The sequence below is a fragment of the Podarcis cretensis genome (assembly GCF_951804945.1).
Source record: "Podarcis cretensis genome assembly, chromosome: 7".
Taxonomy (NCBI): domain Eukaryota; kingdom Metazoa; phylum Chordata; class Lepidosauria; order Squamata; family Lacertidae; genus Podarcis; species Podarcis cretensis.
In genome coordinates, this window is record NC_137176.1 from 15378101 (window position 1) to 15395144 (window position 17044).

The 17044-nt window shown below is 42.2% G+C and overlaps 1 protein-coding gene across 2 annotated transcripts in view; it reads left to right on the forward strand.

The window, feature by feature from the left end:
- Positions 1–9263, forward strand: part of ANKH (ANKH inorganic pyrophosphate transport regulator) — a 129092-nt gene extending 119829 nt beyond the window's left edge. For both annotated transcript variants that reach the window (XM_079985021.1, XM_079985022.1), the window contains exons 9-12: positions 1333–1462; positions 3487–3610; positions 7371–7470; positions 8424–9263. In XM_079985021.1, the coding sequence (XP_079841147.1) occupies positions 1333–1462; positions 3487–3610; positions 7371–7470; positions 8424–8537 (468 nt within the window). In that variant the 3' untranslated portion in view covers positions 8538–9263. The remainder of the gene's footprint in view (positions 1–1332; positions 1463–3486; positions 3611–7370; positions 7471–8423) is intronic.
- The last annotated feature ends 7781 nt before the right edge of the window (positions 9264–17044 follow it).

Consider the following 17044-nt stretch of genomic DNA (forward strand, 5'->3'; position numbering starts at 1 on the left):
AAAAAGAGAGATATTTAAATCAAATTTTACTGACTGGTGATTTAAACCATGATTTAAAATTGTGGTTTGAATTGATTTGATTTAAATCAAATCCACCCAGGTCTTCCCTGACTTCCTTGGAGGAAGAGGGAGATCCAAACGTAATAAGCAAACTCCATGGGTTGTGCCTTGTGCTGCAGGTGTAGAGTTCAAATTGTGCATCTGGATTTCCCCTTTTCCTCTTCTCCCCTGAACGGTCCTCCTACTCTCTGGAGCAAATGTGCAGAGAGAAGGGGGAAGTTCTGTTGTGTACATGGAAATCTGCTGCACCAGTGGAACAGCAATGCTGGACCTGACCCTGTATTTTCACAACACTTTTTTTTTTTTTAAAAAAAAAATTTTATTAGTTTCCCATTAATAACAAATCTAATTCAATCATAATCCAAATCAAGAAAAAAACCCAAATTACAACCTGAATTATTAATTATTAAATTTCAGACAGACTTCCCATGTTCTGGACCTCTGAAGCAAACATCTCACACAATTATATTTTCTGCTTTCTTCTTCTTGTTCTCATATTTTCAACATTCTGATCTTAAACTCTCAAAGTCCTCAGTCCCTAGTTGATTGATTCTCATCATGTTAAACAGCCTTGTATCCTTTCATCTGCTGAGTACAGCTTGATATCTATCTGTCTGTCTGTCTGTCTGTCTGTCTGTCTGTCTGTCTGTCTATCTATCTATCTATCTATATCTATCTATCTATCTATCTATCTATCATCTATCATCATTTGTCTGTCTGTCTGTCTGTCTGTCTGTCTGTCTGTCTATCTATCTATCTATCTATCTATCTATCTATCTATCATCTATCTCCTTATGTCCATATATATATTTTTCCTTCTGTGTTTTCACAACACTTATTAATTGCATTGGTGCTTTCCCACTGTTGCTTCATTTATAATCACCAGGCATTGGGCTCTTTCTAGTGGGATTGGCTAAGGCATTTTCCAGTTTAGTGCACAACTAATTCTTGCTGGCCAAATTTCACTTATTGTGCAAAACAGCCCCTATATATATATATATATATATATATAGAGAGAGAGAGAGAGAGAGAGAGACTGAATTCTGCAGGGAGAGTAAAGTACCTTAAGAAATCTGAAAATGTTTTTTATTTGAGTGTTTACTCTTTGAGGCACTAAAATCATTCCTAATAGCCGACCCCAAAGTACAGGGAACATATAGTAAAAAACAAGGGGGAAATGAGGGACCATTTCCAAATGCATTCAGAATTGAGAGTATGGGACAATGTCAAATGTTTAACCTTTTTTTCCATTTTCTGGTTCTCCTCCCTCAGCTCTGTTTTGTGATGTTCTGGACTCCAAACGTGTCTGAAAGGATTCTGGTTGATATCATTGGAGTGGATTTTGCCTTTGCGGAGCTCTGTGTCATTCCACTTCGTATCTTCTCCTTCTTCCCAGTTCCAGGTACGGGAAAAGGGGAGGGGGGGAGGGAGGGAGGGAATCATCCATTAGATTGTACATTAATCCTGTGCATTTCCATTTCCTTCTCTCTGACCTGCATAAGCGTCTAGCCTGGTTCAACCAAAGAGATTCTAGTGATGGCACCATAATTTATATCAATGGAGGCTGGGTGCTTTTTTATATATACGTAGTGCGGGTGGCACTGTGGTCTAAACCACTGAGCCTAGGGCTTGCCGATCGGAAGGTTGGCGGTTTGAATCCCCGCAACGGGGTGAGCTCCCGTTGCTCAGTCCCAGCTCCTGCCAACCTAGCAGTTCGAAAGCACACCAGTGCAAGTAGATAAAAAGGTACCACTCCAGTGGGAAGGTAAACGGCGTTTCCGTGCGCTACTCTGGTACGCCAGAAGCAGCTTAGTCATGCTGGCCACATCACCCGGAAAAACTGTCTGCTGACAAACGTTGGCTCCCTCGGCCTGTAAAGCGAGATGAGCGCCGCAACACCAGAGTTGTTCGCGACTGGACTTAACTGTCAGGGGTCCTTTACCTTTAGTGCAATGTTACCAAGAGGCAGGACTTGGGCCTGGTTAATGGAAATAGCAGAGAAAGTGGCAAACTTCTCTGTATTGTTCTGGCCCAGAGGCGTAGCGTGGGGAGTGCTGTGGGGGCCATGGCCCTGGGTGCAATTTTGAGAAGGGCCTGACCTGGCGGCAGCAGCTCTTCTGACCCAGCGGCAGAGGGCAGCTCTCCTCAGTCGCAGCGTCTCTGTCGCCAGGTCAGGTCTGACCTGGTAGCTGAGAGTGGGTGGCACCTTTCTCCCCAACTCTTCTACACTGAACTGTGGCGCGTGGCAGGGCGCCTTCTGCACCCCGCACCCCTTGGGGGCGCCCCCCGCCCCAGACTTCACGGGCATTCAGGTCCTGTATACCGGAAGGAGCATCTCCACCCCCATCATTCAGCCCGGACCCTGAGATCCAGCACTGAGGGCCTTTTGACGGTTCCCTCATTGCCAGAAGTGAGGTTACAGGGAACCAGACAGAGGGCCTTCTCGGTAGTGGCGCCCACCCTGTGGAACACCCTCCCTTCAGATGTGAAGGAAGTAAGCAGCTATCCTATCTTTAAAAGACATCTGAAGGCAGTCCTGTTTAGGGAAGTTTTTAATATTTAATGCTGTATTGTTTTTAACATTTGATTGGGAGCCACCCAGAGTGACTGGGGAAACTCTATGTGCAGATATAAAACAAATAGAAGTAAAAACAAAACGTTCAGTTTTTTATCAGCAAGTGAGAGTACAGTGGTACCTTGGGTTATGAACTTAATTTGCTTTGGAGGTCCATTCTTAACCTGAAACCGTACTTAACCTGAGGTACCACTTTAGCTAATGGGGCCTCCCGCTGCCGCCGCACAATTTCTGTTCTCATCCTGAAGTAAAGTTCTTAACCTGAGGTACTACTTTTGGGTTAGTGGAGTCTGTAACCTGAAGCAGCTGTAACAAGAGGTACCACTGTATTCTAATTGTTTTGTCCAGCAGGGCTTTCCCCACCCGTTATACTTCTCATAGGCAAGACTGTGACTATTAAGTGGCGTCTTTTAATTGCGTACCTGCTGTCCTCATATCTGAAATGTTGGGGGTTTAATTGCATGGAATATCTGCAGCTTTTAATAGCAGCCCATGGTGAGCTTGAACTTCCATCATGCAAACTACGGATATTGTCGTGAACTTGTCAGCAAATGAACTCTGAGGGCTGCAGGCGGTAGCATTGAGAGCTTAGGCCAGTTGCAATGCATTGGATTGGCTCCGCAACCATGGACCCCACTGGACTGTGGTTCCTGTGCCTTACCCCTTCTAACTGTGTTAGAAAGCCAGGGGAGCGATGGTGCTGTATCTCTGCCACCTCACCAGCTGCTACTGGCCACTGGAGACCAAATGGTTTCTCCAGAGAAAGTCAGAATGCACTCTGCTACAGGCAGGATGCGCAGCCAAGCTCTCCCTGCCAGTATCTGATTGTTCTTCCCACGTTCTTTTTACAGTCACAGTAAGAGCACATTTGACAGGATGGCTGATGACATTAAAAAAGACTTTTGTGCTGGCCCCCAGCTCGGTACTGCGGATCATTGTCCTCATCACGAGTCTGATTGTGTTGCCTTACTTGGGGTAAGTGCGTCTGGTTCCCTTGATTTTCAGCATCTGGATAGCACATCACACAAAACATAAGAGGCCCACAAAATGTCCCAATCATAAAATAAAACCACAGTATTATCCACCCACATGAAACTGCTGCACTGGTAGGTAGAAGAATGGCAGGTGAAATTGATGGATTATGCTGAAATGGCGAAAATAACCAGGGGAATCAGAAATCAGGAAGACCAAAATTTTAATCTGGGATGGGGAAAATTTATAATTTATCTTAAAAACCATTGTAAACTGATAAAGTCATTCGTAGGATTGGAATAACACTTGTAGTTTAATGTTGAATTTTGGATATAATGGAGATGTAAAATATTTGGATTATCATAAAAGATGCAGGAGGATATAGTTAACAAAAATGAGGAGGGAAGTCCAGGAGATTCTTTGGAATCTTGTTTTTTTGTTGGTTGTTGGATAATTGACTGTAAAACTTTAAACTGAAAAACTATTTTTTTTTAAAAAAAAGAAATTGCTGCAGTTCTGTTGCAATGCACACAGATGCCAGTTTGTTCAGAAGAGCTACCAGTGCCATCATCTCTGAATTTATTCATTAATGAGATCTAAAATGACAGTTGGCCCTTTATCTTTCTACGCATCCTCATCTGTGTGGTGCAGCATTCTATATTATTCTATTATGTTATAACTAAAACTAAACTTCTGCTCTACATAAATTTTGCTACGCCACCGAAATGAGCCACCGTTCAGCCCCGTGCCTAAAAACTGGTAGCTGCAGCTTTCTACCCAATCCAATCCTTTGCAGTTGGCACCATTAAGTTCCACCTTTACAAAAACTGCAGAACTATTCTTATTAGGTTTATTCACAACAGACATTCCAAAAGATAATAAAAGATTTTGTCTGTATGCAATAATGCCCGCCAGGATAGTGATTGTGAAATATTGCAGAAGCAACATAAACCCAACAAAAAAAGAATGGTTATTAAAATTCACATCGAACTGGCAAAATTAACAGAAATAGTAAGAAACCAACCAAATGAAAAAATCAGGGGAGAATGGGGTGTCTTTACAAATTATATGAAGAAAGTCGGCTCCCAAAATTATAATTGGCTCAGTCTGACTAAAAATTCCACAGGTAAACAAATAGTCTCTCCATTAATGCAAAATGATTACAGACAACTAAAGATATGAGATCATATAAATGGTATAGTGGTCAAAGGACGTCAACTTTTTTTCTATTTTCCTTTTGACTTTTTTATTTTATTTCTCCTTTTCCCCCTTTCCCTTTTTTCTTTTCAGTCTGTATCATTTTATTATTTTCTGTATTTTTTCTTCTTATTAGTAGCTTTTTGGTATTTGGCAATGTATTATTTGTATAACTGTACTCTTTTTTTGACATGTATGTAATATTTATATAGAAAATTTTGAAAATCTGTGGAAAACCATTTGCAATGAACCACTGTTCAGCCCCGGGCCTAAAAACTGGTAGCTGCAGCCTTCCACCCAATCCAATCCTTTGCAGTTGGCACCATTCCCAGTTGTTTCCACAAAGCTATCAGCTGATCAGTTCACCTGTGTCTGGTTTCCAGGGTCAGCTCTGCCTCTCTTGCCTTGCCCCTTCTTCTTTTAGCCTTTACTTCTCAGCTCTCATTCAAAGGCTCTCAACAGAAAACTGCCTCATACCAGGTCAGAGAGCTCTCTTTGTCCACCTAGCCTGCCATTATCTGTTCTGGCCGATGGTGATTTTTCCAAGGTCTCTCTTGGCAGAGAGTGGGGTTTCTCATCACCTGCAACTGATCCTTTGAACGGGAGATGCGTGGAAAATATGTTCTCTTCTATTGAGCTATATAGCCTGTCCTCAAGTTCACCTGGAATTTATTTTCTTCTTCTTCAAAGAGACTTTCCCTCTCATTCAAAGATTTCATTTCATGGCCTGGACTTGGTGTATCATGGGGAATGTATCCATGCACAGAAATATCAGCCCCAACCATTTTGCTCTATGGAGGGGGCACCATTAGTTGTTTTTGTTTGTACTCTCTTGACAGCAGGGAGAATGAATCTGGAACATGGGCCTGCAAGATTCTTGAGCCGACAACATGACAGTGCCCAGATGGTTCTTTAGAGAATATGCATATCTTGCCCAGTGTCCATAATTTCCTTCTTCTATTCACCTGCATGCTATTTGTGCGGGCAACGGGACGTGGGTGGTGCTATGGTCTAAACCACTGAGCCACTTGGCCTTGTTGATCAGAAGATTGGCAGTTTGAATCCCCACGACGGGGTGAACTCCCGTTGCTCTGTCCCAGCTCCTGCCAACCTAGCAGTCCGAAAGCATGCCAGTGCAAGTAGATAAATGGGTACAGCTTTGGCGGGAAGGTAAACAGTGTTTCCGTGTGCTCTTGTTACCGTCACGATGTTCCGTTGTGCCAGAAGCAGTTGAGACATGCTGGCCACATGACCTGGAAAGCTGTCTGTGAACAAACGCTGGCTCCCTTGGTCTGAAAGCGAGAGGAGTACCGCAACCCCATAGTTACCTTTGACTGGACTTAACTGTCCAGGGGTCCTTTACCTTTTTTTTAAAAAAACCCACACCTATTTTTGCAGGATGAGGAGATCACCACTACAGAGGACGGCATTGTTAATGAGTTGATTTTAATACCAGCACTTTGCTCTGCTGTCTGTGATATGTTTGCTGAAAGGATCTGCTTGTCATATTAGAGAAAACGAAGCTAACATCCCTGTTTTGCATAGGAGAAAACAGTTTCATTTCCATTTTCTAACAATTTATTATTATTCTTCATTAAATTTGTATACCACCCTTCATCCGAAGATCCCAGGGTGATCCACAACAGAATTTAAAGTGTGTTCCGTAGCTGTAGTACGATGATTTGGGCTTTCTAGGAAACTCTTGACAGGATTACTTTAAACGTCAGAAAAAGGTTGTTAACACCTACCTTGCACTTTAGCTAGAACACTGGCCTGTTTGAAGGCATGCTTTTGCTGCAAAATTGATTCTCTTTTTTGGTTACTAAATAATAAAAATCATCATTCGCCTAGCTGCAGCTGCCAAGGTATTGTACGATCATTTCAAAGCAATGCAGTCGTGAAATTCAGCCTCGTCCCCTCTGCGTCTTTTTTCTTGATGTTCCTTGGCTTTAGCCCAAAGGCTGAGCCCCTTCTCTCTTTTCCTCTAGTACCATGCAAATCTTCTGATCACTGTGTGAGATGTGTATTACCCCTGCCTTGGTTCCTCTTCTCCGTGTCCCTCGTTTCTTCAAGTCCCTGCTCCTCTTTTGCTGCCTATTCTGTCCCTTCAGCTACTCAGGCTCCTGGACTTACCTGTGCTGCTTTGTCGCAGTTCAAGCTCCCTTCCTAGCTGAAGTGCTTTCCTGCTTAACTCTGAAACCACATGGACATCATTGGCATATAGCCTCTCCTGTCTAGTGTAAGTCTTTTCTCCCTGCCATGCCCTTGTTTCAGCTTTGTGTAGTAGCTAGCGATGGTTAAAGTTGCAGGTTGACAGCTACCAGTCAACATTCTGTGCCACTGGAGCCAATGACTAAGAGGAAGGAATTGTTACAGGCGACAAGGCAGCTATTGTTAGCCTCTTACACTGCAAGAGACAACTGTGTTTAAAACGTCTGTAATGCCTATCCTTTATCATTTTAATTCTACCCTTCCTTATAGTAGCACAGTGACCATGGATTAAGTATATATGTGAGAGAGATGATGATGAAAGTTGGTGTATTTTTTCTTCTCCTCGTGCGATTAGGGTTCATGGAGCCACCTTGGGAGTAGGATCACTTTTGGCGGGCTTTGTAGGAGAATCTACCATGGTTGCAATAGCAGCTTGTTACGTCTATCAGAAACAGGTAAGAAATTACTCTCGCAGAGTGATTGCTTCCGCAGAGCAGGAATAGGAAACCTGTGTCCTATCTCTCACTGAGATGACCGTTTTTGAAATTAGCTTGAGATGGAGGGAATTGAACACGCCCTTGGAGCACAGTTTGGGTGTTCCATTCCCCTATTTTCAACAGATGGGGGTGGACCACTTAACTTATTGTACTGTATTAGGTAGCCATGGAACCTTGTTTTCCTCTTTCAACACTGTATAAACAAAGCAGATTCAAGTTCATCAGAACTTCCTGGAGAGCCCATGTGACTACTTGATTTCGCAGGAAGTGCTGCCACGCTGTCAGCCAGTGTTCCTCAAACGTGGGTCTTCAGCTATTGTTGAACTGTGAATCCTATCATCCCTGATCACTGAACCTGCTATCGACGGATGATGGGAGTTGTAGTCCAGCAACAACTGGGAACCCAAATTTGAGAAACACTGTGTAAGCTGACATATAGAGAGCTTTGTGCTGCTATGAGTGCACACATGGTTTTGTCCTTTACAATTCTTCTTTTTTAAAAAGTGAGGGGATGACACAGAACTGACCAATACAAGCCTTTCCAGGTATAGACTGCAGCTCAAACTATATGTGATGTTAATGGCACACTTCCACCACATTTTCTTTTGTTAACTGAAGCAACTTCCCCACAGTAAGCTATGATGCCTTAGCGGGGGGAAATCTTGTTTTCAGACTACATTTCCCCACTGAGCCCAAAGTCAGCCTCTTATTGGTGACTGCAGCCTAGAGTCCTGTTTTGTGGAAGATAGGAAAAGGGCACGATTGGGAGAACTCCCATTTGATTAACATCACGAGTAGTTTCCAGTGAGAATTAGGCCTGAATACTTGGGGATTATTTGGTTCCCTTGATTTTAAAAGCCAAGCAGACTTGCAAGGCCGCCTCCCACAACGCTCTTGTCTCTCCCCATTAGAAAAAGAAGAGGAACGACAATGAGACGGCAACAGAAGGCGAGGACTCTGCAATGACTGACATGCCTCACACAGAGGAAATGACGGACATTGTCGAAATGAGAGAGAACGAATAGCAAATGACAGGTGACTGTTCTCTGCAGGGACAACTGGAAGCATATTTCTCTCTCTGTTTCTCTCTCTCGCATACTTCATTGTTTCTTTGTAATAAAGAGGCCTTGATTCCAAAGGTTTCCGATAACAAATTCCCTAGCATACCAAGTATGCAGGCATGGATGAGGGACTGAAAGGAACAGTCTCTGCTTCCCTCCCCTCTCCCTTCGACTGAAATTCTTCTCTCACCACATGCAAACTCAAGAGAACGTGGCCGCTACACGGTAGCTGGGATCTCCCTTCTTTCGACAGTCTGCATTTGTCAACCAAAGTCGGCTTATTCGTGGATTCTGCTGCCGTCCTTTCTGCCTCTGCCAGTGCTTCCCACACACTTCCTTTCTAAAATAATAATAATGGAAGGTTTGAAATGCAGCTTTTGGGATGGGGGAGACACACTTCGTTAGCTTTATTTTATTTGCTTGAAAATGACTTTGATCTGTTGACCTGTACCACGGTGGGTTTTTCACTATGGTTTACTCATTGTTCCGTGTAATCTGTTGTATACCGCTGCAAAGCAGGATTCTGAGGCCGGGGTTCAAGAAAATGATAGGTGGAATATATTAAATAGACCATGATAAACACAGGACAAGACTTTTGTTTAGAGTTTATAAGATGCAAAATAATTTTTCTGTTCTCTGGTTTCTCAGTTGTTATCTGTGCTACACTAACCTTATAACTGTGTTTTGTTTTTGTTTTTTAAAAAAATCAACTATGGACATTTAAATCAGACGCTTTATATAGAATATTAGTGTCCAGTCTAAAATCCTTTCTTCACGAGACTTGGCTTCCATGCTCAGTGGTGTGCCGGATACCGTTTAAGGTTTGAGGCAAGCAGTCGTTTCCCAAAAGGAAAGTGACGAAAAAAGGCAAAGTGGGGGGAAAAAAGCACAGCCAATACTTAGAAACCAAAGTTGTAATCCAGTGTTTTGAAAATATGGCTGTTTGTACTGTCTATTCAAAAAAATATACACATGCTAACATATACAGAGAATATCATGGCATATCCCTTTAATGGAGGTAACTCCATATAGGGTTGTCGCTTCCAACGTTTTACCAGCACTGCGTGGAAAAAAGCCTACTGCATTGAAAGAAGGCTGTTCAAAAGCAGGCATTTTGACATGCTGTGTGTGGTGTCTCTGGCCAAAGGAATTAGTATTTCATCGGTCACCCATTAATCTGGTTGGGCTGGGAATGTCTACATGGGCCGCGCTCTGGTGACTGAATGAGCTTATGCTTCATCCGTCACAAATACAGGCTGCAAAAGCCCAGGATTTCAGGCTTCATGTGTTAGGGCTGACTATAGAACCAGCAAAGGATATCAGATTTATGCAACCAGCTTCCTGCTGTTGGTGCGGAAATGTGGTGGGGAATGTACCTGTTCTCCTTGGGACCTTCCTGCATTTCTGTGTGTTGAATCAGGAACGCCAACACTTTCCAAGCAGGTGTGTGCATGCGTAGACAGGGCAACGTGGGTCTCCCAGGTGCCCGTCTAGGAACTTACTTTTGACCACGTGACATGATGTAATCATAATCCGAGAGGAGATGTCTTGAAATGTTCCATTTCAAGGTTTCTTTAGCCAAATTATATTTTTCTATAAGGTGTAGAGCAGTAAAATGACTTTATTTAATTGTGCTCAAAGCCATTTTCTAGATTTGGGGTGGGGGCAGGTAGCTTAGAACAGATGAAATCTTACAATTGCGATCCTATATCAATATATGTGTATATATACATATGAATGTGTATAAATATATATATTGTACATTATTGTGTAATTTATTTTAGGCTGCAACATGTTTCTTATTTTTCCAAAGCTCAGTAAAAAAAAGAGAAAAAAAATCTAACGCAAAAGGAAGTTTGATTGTGTGCTGAAACTTAACCATTAAGAAGCGTACTTTTTTTGGTAAATGTTGAATCTCTGCAAAATGGATAATTCGGTTTGGCACGTGCACACAAACACACACATGTGCAAACGCAATAAAGATGTCAGGGTCACTTTCACAACCAGCCAGAATTCTGCAAACCAGTTTGGGAATATGGATCAACAACTTGGAGACCCCAGAGAGCGAGCCATCCAGCCTGAAGAGATCACCAGCCAGCCTTCAGTTGCTGAACCAATGGCAAGAGAGGTGTGTGCAGGATTAATGGGATTCCTTAGCACCTTCCTGTGTGAAATGGGAAATAATCCTAGCCCGCCACTCTTCAGAGTGTCTCAGCTGAAATAGTTTGCTGATGAATGATGATAGTGCTGTTCAACAACAGGTTCTTTTTGCTTGCCAGGAAAATATACTGGATAAAAATCAATACTGCATAGTTTATATTCTGTCTTCACATACATGAGGCTCATGTATGTATCATATGTCTGTGTGCGTGTCTGTAAGCACTCACACAAATGTTGGCAAATGTTACCGATTTTTCTCGGCCAGGACAATACTGATTTCTCTAGCATGATCAGACTCTAAATTTGCATCTCTTTGGAAATAAAACGAGAAGAGTATATTTCTTGTGACAGTCCCTCTGATATCGTTAACAAATGTATGCTGTAATATTTTTTATTTGGGTCTAGAGCGGGATAAATATTAAAGATCTAATATTTCAGTGCTGAAATACTTATTTAGCTAGGTGTTTGGCTAAATAGCAACTTTTTAATTATCTGTGTGGCTGGAATATTTAAGGTTGGGTTTTTTTACCCGACACTGTAACTTCAAATGCAGTCATCTTTAAGGGAAAGGTCCTTAATTCCAAGAAAGAAAATATTATCGACTATAGCAAGTACAGCTCAAAGTACACCAGTTTGACAACTTGTTTATGAATATGGTTTTAGATTGAGCAACCTGTGGCTCACAAATCATTTGTTGCTTCTATTTTTCAGTAGGTTATTCATGTTCTGGCCTGGTGTAGGTTCAACTAGCGGATGTGTACCTTACTCTGAATTCAAAAGCCAAATGTTTGTGAAATTATGAAATCCCTACAGTTCAACCCTTCAGCTTCCACTTTGCAAACCATTATGTCTGCGCTATTGATTGACATAGGCATTTTCTAGCTCAAGGCCCTCATTTGTATTTTATTTCTACAAATTGCTGTAAAACAGAGAACAATACAAACCATGTGGCCATGCCAAAGACACACATTGCTTTTAAAATTGCCCTTGATCCTTTTTGAAAAGGCCGTTGTTCATTTCTACTATTCTAGTTGGGCCTCAAATCTACCGTTCATGGCTGAACTTCATTGGTTCAAAATTAAATTCCAGTCAATCCGTAATAGAAGTATCCTTCAAACATTACTAGCAGACATAGGTAGTACTGTAAAGTTGTACCTTGGATCCCAAACGCCTTGGTACTCAGACATATTGGCTCCTGAACGCCACAAACCTGGAAGTGAGTGTTCCAGTATGCAAATGTTATTTGGAACCCAAACATCCAACGGGGCTTCCAGTTGGCTGCAGGAGCTTCCTGCAGCCAATCAGAAGCCGCACTTTGGTTTCTGAACGTTTTGGAAGTCGAACAGACTACCAGAACTGATTTCATCCGACTTATGAGGTAAGACTGTACACAGATTGTTCTATTTTTGAAAATGTGTTGCAGTTTGATGGGGCAAGAGCCCAACTCAACAAAAGCTAGGTTGCATATTGCTCAGAGACTTAGTATATCTCAGTAGGAGAATACAGAGGAAGGAACTTAAGGATAAATTACTGCTTGTGGCTTTGTAAGTTAATGAGCAGGCGAAGCTGGGAAGTCAGATCTCAAACAGATTGGTCATGCTTCCGCCACTGTTTTCCAGCTGTTGCTCCTTGCACAGGATCTCCTCTTGGCCATCGTGAAACGTTTTGGAGAAGCATAGAAACCTGCTCTCACATGGGGATCCTGAAAAGTCGCAATGCATTTGTCAAAGTCATCTCTTTTGTTGGTCTCAGTCCCCGCGGAGATGTGCTTGAGAACCTTGAGTCTTCTGAACTCCCAAGATGGACATCCATCCATGTTCAGGGACATGCCACTGCCCATCATGTATGTATGTGAATACAAAGGCAAGGAAGGTATTTTGAGAGGGATTTTGTGTGCTGGCCAAGGCTCCCCTTTTGACACCCCCCCCAAACATCTGCTGGTGCTTCGCTTCCAGTTATGGAGCCCATCTTTGAAGGGAAAAACCACAATAAATTCATGGCTGAGGATGGCATTTGCAAGTAGAATGGAAAGGAGCAGGGCAGGGTTGTTCCCTCACCTCTGGTCTTCTAAATACCCCTGCAAATGGCCCCCATTTTAGTTGGGTACCCCATGTTTGCTTCATGTTATGTATCTCCACCCTTAGACCTGAAGTGCAGTTCCCATGAGGCTTATTACGGACAAGCAGAAAGTTTACTGCACCATCACCTGAGGAACTGGCCTGAAAATTAAGAGGGAGGATAAAAGAATGACCCCCGCCCCTGACACATGGCTTACAACATATCCATTCTCAGAAACTTACCAGCATCCACCATTTACAGAAGTGAAGAAATAAACGCACAAGATATTGGAGGGGAAAGTCACATGCCGCTACTTCTCAGATATTCTAACTCTCAAATAAATAGATATAAAAGACTGCTTCAGAATGATTTCTCCACCTTCACCATAACAGCATATTTAAAGGGTGGTTTGTTTCATGTCACAGATGGGTTTATGTTCTGTCTTCTGTTACTTCACTTGCCGTGAAGGAATTTACCTGAAAGGTCCTTTTTATTTAATTTTTTTCTTTTTGGCATTCAAAGGCTTTCCTCATGACAAAAATAAAAATGTAGTTCTTGACAAAACGTCGATTCATGCAGTGATTTAAGAACCTTTAAGGATCTTTTCTCTGGGTAGGTGTTTTCAGTTTTCAAATCCTGATTCTATATTTGCCGCCTCAATGAGTTTTTCCCGCCTTCACTTGAATCAGACCTTACTTGCAGCCCATCAGAAACAGGCCACAAGCAGTGAGGGGGAAAGAAACCCCCAAATTCTTATTGACTCGGGGCAGAAAACACTAAAAGCTTCTAAATAATAAATCTGCATCTATGTGATTTGAGTATCCCATCAGCACAACCGTTTAGTTCAAAAGCTGAGGACAGACGTTGCATGTTTTTAAAAGGCGACTGTCCCCCGAGGATCTGGACAATTGGACGCATTTTTCCACCCACCGATCAAAGCCTTTCTTTTAAGAATTAGAAATAAGAAGCAATTAAGATTTCTGGAAGGGAAAATTGCAATGGTTGGTGATAGACAGCTAGTAATGGATAGCATGAAAGATGGCATCGGAAAGGCAAAATAACTCAAAAACACCTTTGAAGCCGTAAAGCAATGAATTTTTTATTTTGTTGCAAGATATATGGATGTATCACCATCCGGTGTGGGGCGCTGTCTTATTCAAATAAAGGTTGCTTCAGATCTGATTTATTAAGTTTCAAGTTAATAGTGCCTCAAGTATGCAGTCCATTGTCCAGTGTTTGCATTTTTAATATCTTTTAAAAGGCCAGTCACTAATAAAGGGTCACAGCCGAGTTACAACTCATTTTATATTAATTCAACCGATGAGACTCAGTTGGAAGACATGGTCTAATTTGGTTGTGCTCTCAAAGCCCTGTGATGGAGCGAAGGTTATCTGCAGAGTGTCAGTGTGTGACTTGTGTGAAATATTTTTGCTGTCCTTAAAGTAATGAATGCTTTTATATATATTTAAAGGGAATCTGTTATCCAGGGCAGAAACGGCTAAAAGCCTCTAAATAATAAATTGGCCTCTACATAGGGGTCAGTATACGTTCAACGTGACATTTTAGTTCAGTGGTGACGGTCACAATAAATATTACAAGACCTACGCAGAGAAACGAAGGCGCAATCTGTCGAGATTTCATCGGGCCTCGAGGCAGAGGCACTGCTTCGGGATGAGTTGTTATTCAGATGACTAGATGAAAGCACACACTGCTTTAGCATTTCGCCCACCTAGCCAAAAAAGGGGCCTGAATGTCAAATTGTCAGTGGTTCGTTGCTTTGAAGACCAGGCCGCACTCTGCTTGAAAGCTATGCCAATATACCAAGACGTCCTCTTGCATAAATTCAGGCATAGCAGGGGGTTCTCAGTGGAGTCTCTGTGACCCAGTTCAAAGGTGCCATTTACCTTAGCTGTTGCTCCAACCAAGCCGTGCTAGAAGTTGCAGAGTAATGTGGATTTATAGATTTTATGTTGGCAAATGCAAATGCCTTTGCCGCCTTTTAACGATTGGACTGTTTAGTTGGGGTCAGTTTAGTCAGCTTTTAAACACTCTGGTGGCTTAGCTCTTTGTCAATAAGCTATCTCAAGCCTTGGAGGGAAGAGAAATGATGGAGATAATACATATTAAGTAATTTTTAATTAAGCTTCGAGTCTCAAGGGGAAGTAAATTTAACCCACATTCTGCCATATTGTAAAGTGCTCCGTTTAAAATCTAGAGATTCATATCCTGCTCCAAGTGGTCTCTCTTCCCAAGTTGCTAGCAAAGGCCACACATATACAGTCACAAACACATAGCTTTGCTAAAGCCAGTACTTGCTAGGCTTAGAAAACACAATACCCGTGAGCTCGGCCCTCCAGATGTTTTTGGCCTACCACTCCCATCATCCCTAGCTAACAGGACCAGTGGTCAGGGATGATGGGAATTGTAGTCTCAAACCATCTGGAGGGCTGAGTTTGCTTATACCTGCCCTTGAGGGAATTGTGATTGGCGGCCTTCATTCTGCAAGCATACAGACAATGGTGGATTCAGGTAGGTAACACTGTTGGTCTGACACAGACGAAATAAATAAATAAAAAATAAAAATTGTCCAGTAGCACCTTAGAGACCAAATAAGTTAGTTCTGGGTATAAGCTTTCGTGTACATGCCCACTTCTTCAGATATACTGAAACAGAAGTCACCAGACCCTTATATATAGTGGGAGAAAACTATCATAGTTAAGGTGCTACTGGACAATTTTTTCATTTTTATTTATTTAGACAATGGTGGAGTTAAAGTATTTGCTTTTAACATGCACACATGAGGGAAATATTGGTAGAACTGAGCATCAAATGCTACTGTTCCATCTCATGGTTAACTGGAATTACAATTCTTGTTCCTCTTTCAGTAACACTTCTCTGCGTATAATTTTTTCCTATAAAGAAGGGGAACAACAAGAGTACAATAAATTCACGCTTCTGTACTACAGCAATTAAACCAGAAACGCATTCGCTGCCAATCTATCATGAACAAGCCAGCACTAATGGCAGAACTAAGATTGCTTTGATAATGGCCTTTTCAGGGGGAAAAAAGAACTGCTTTCAATCTCGCCACGCTATTCAACAACTAAGGTCCACGACCAGCCACAGACTTATGTTCTCTTGGCTTGTGATATATGGAAGAAGGAAGCCCTAGCAATGGCTGCAGCATCTTAAATCAGTGGGATATGAATCAGGATTACTACTTTGTCACATTAAACAGCAAGGGTGACATGATGGAAGGCTTTGGCTTTACATCAACCAGCCCCCCAAATTCAGTAAAATTTACTGTTATGGAAGGAGACACTTTCAGAGAGAAAGTGTTTCCATTAACTCCGTCACAATGAACATACCAAAACTCCAGTAGCTGATAACTGAGTTATGCACACATCTGTCCGATGAGTCTAATGCATTATAAAGTGACAACTATACCACCATTTATGAGACAGAATTGTAGAGTTGTAAGGGACACCGAGGGTCATCTAGTCCAGCCCTCCGTGGTGCAGGCAACTAAACTAAATCATACATGACAGATGACCATCCAACTTTTGTTTAAAAACCTTGAAGGAAAGAGAGTCCTCCTCAGATTCTGTGGAAACTCCTTGTAATCTTCTCTCCCTCTCCTTCAGCCTAAAGAAATGACTAAAGTCATCAAAATTCAGACATTTAACTTTTTGGATTATGATATAAAAAAATTGGGGGGGGGTGGCTTTTGCTGCCCAGCATCCCAAGGAACTGAGTCCCCCCAAGTCCAGGCAGATTACAAAGCCCCCATCGTTCTGCCCAGACACTGAGGTCCAGTGCCAAGGGTCTTCTGAGAAAAATACAAAACATTAAACAAAGACTTGTGAACTACCCAGCCTAAAATGAACTTATAATGTCTGGTTTCAATAGATTTTTCAAATTATTATTGTTCAGTAAAAACAGGGCAGCTCTGGTCTCTCTCGTAGCCTTTCCTTGCCTGCAAATGTGGGGGTTAAAATAACCCTGAAGAGGATTAAGAGTAATCAGCGCTAAGCTTCCTGTTGCATTTCTCCTAGAAGCTCTTAAGGTCACCGGAGCAGCTGTGTCCTGTGGACGAAAAACATACCAATGTTTCAACCAACCTCTTTAAGTTGCACATAGTGGCTCCACTCCACATACATGGTTACATGCAGCAACGCGTCCATGGCTTGGGAAAAGTGGCTGGGAGATGTGTATTCTCATCTGCATTGCAAATGCAAACTCGTAAGCCACAC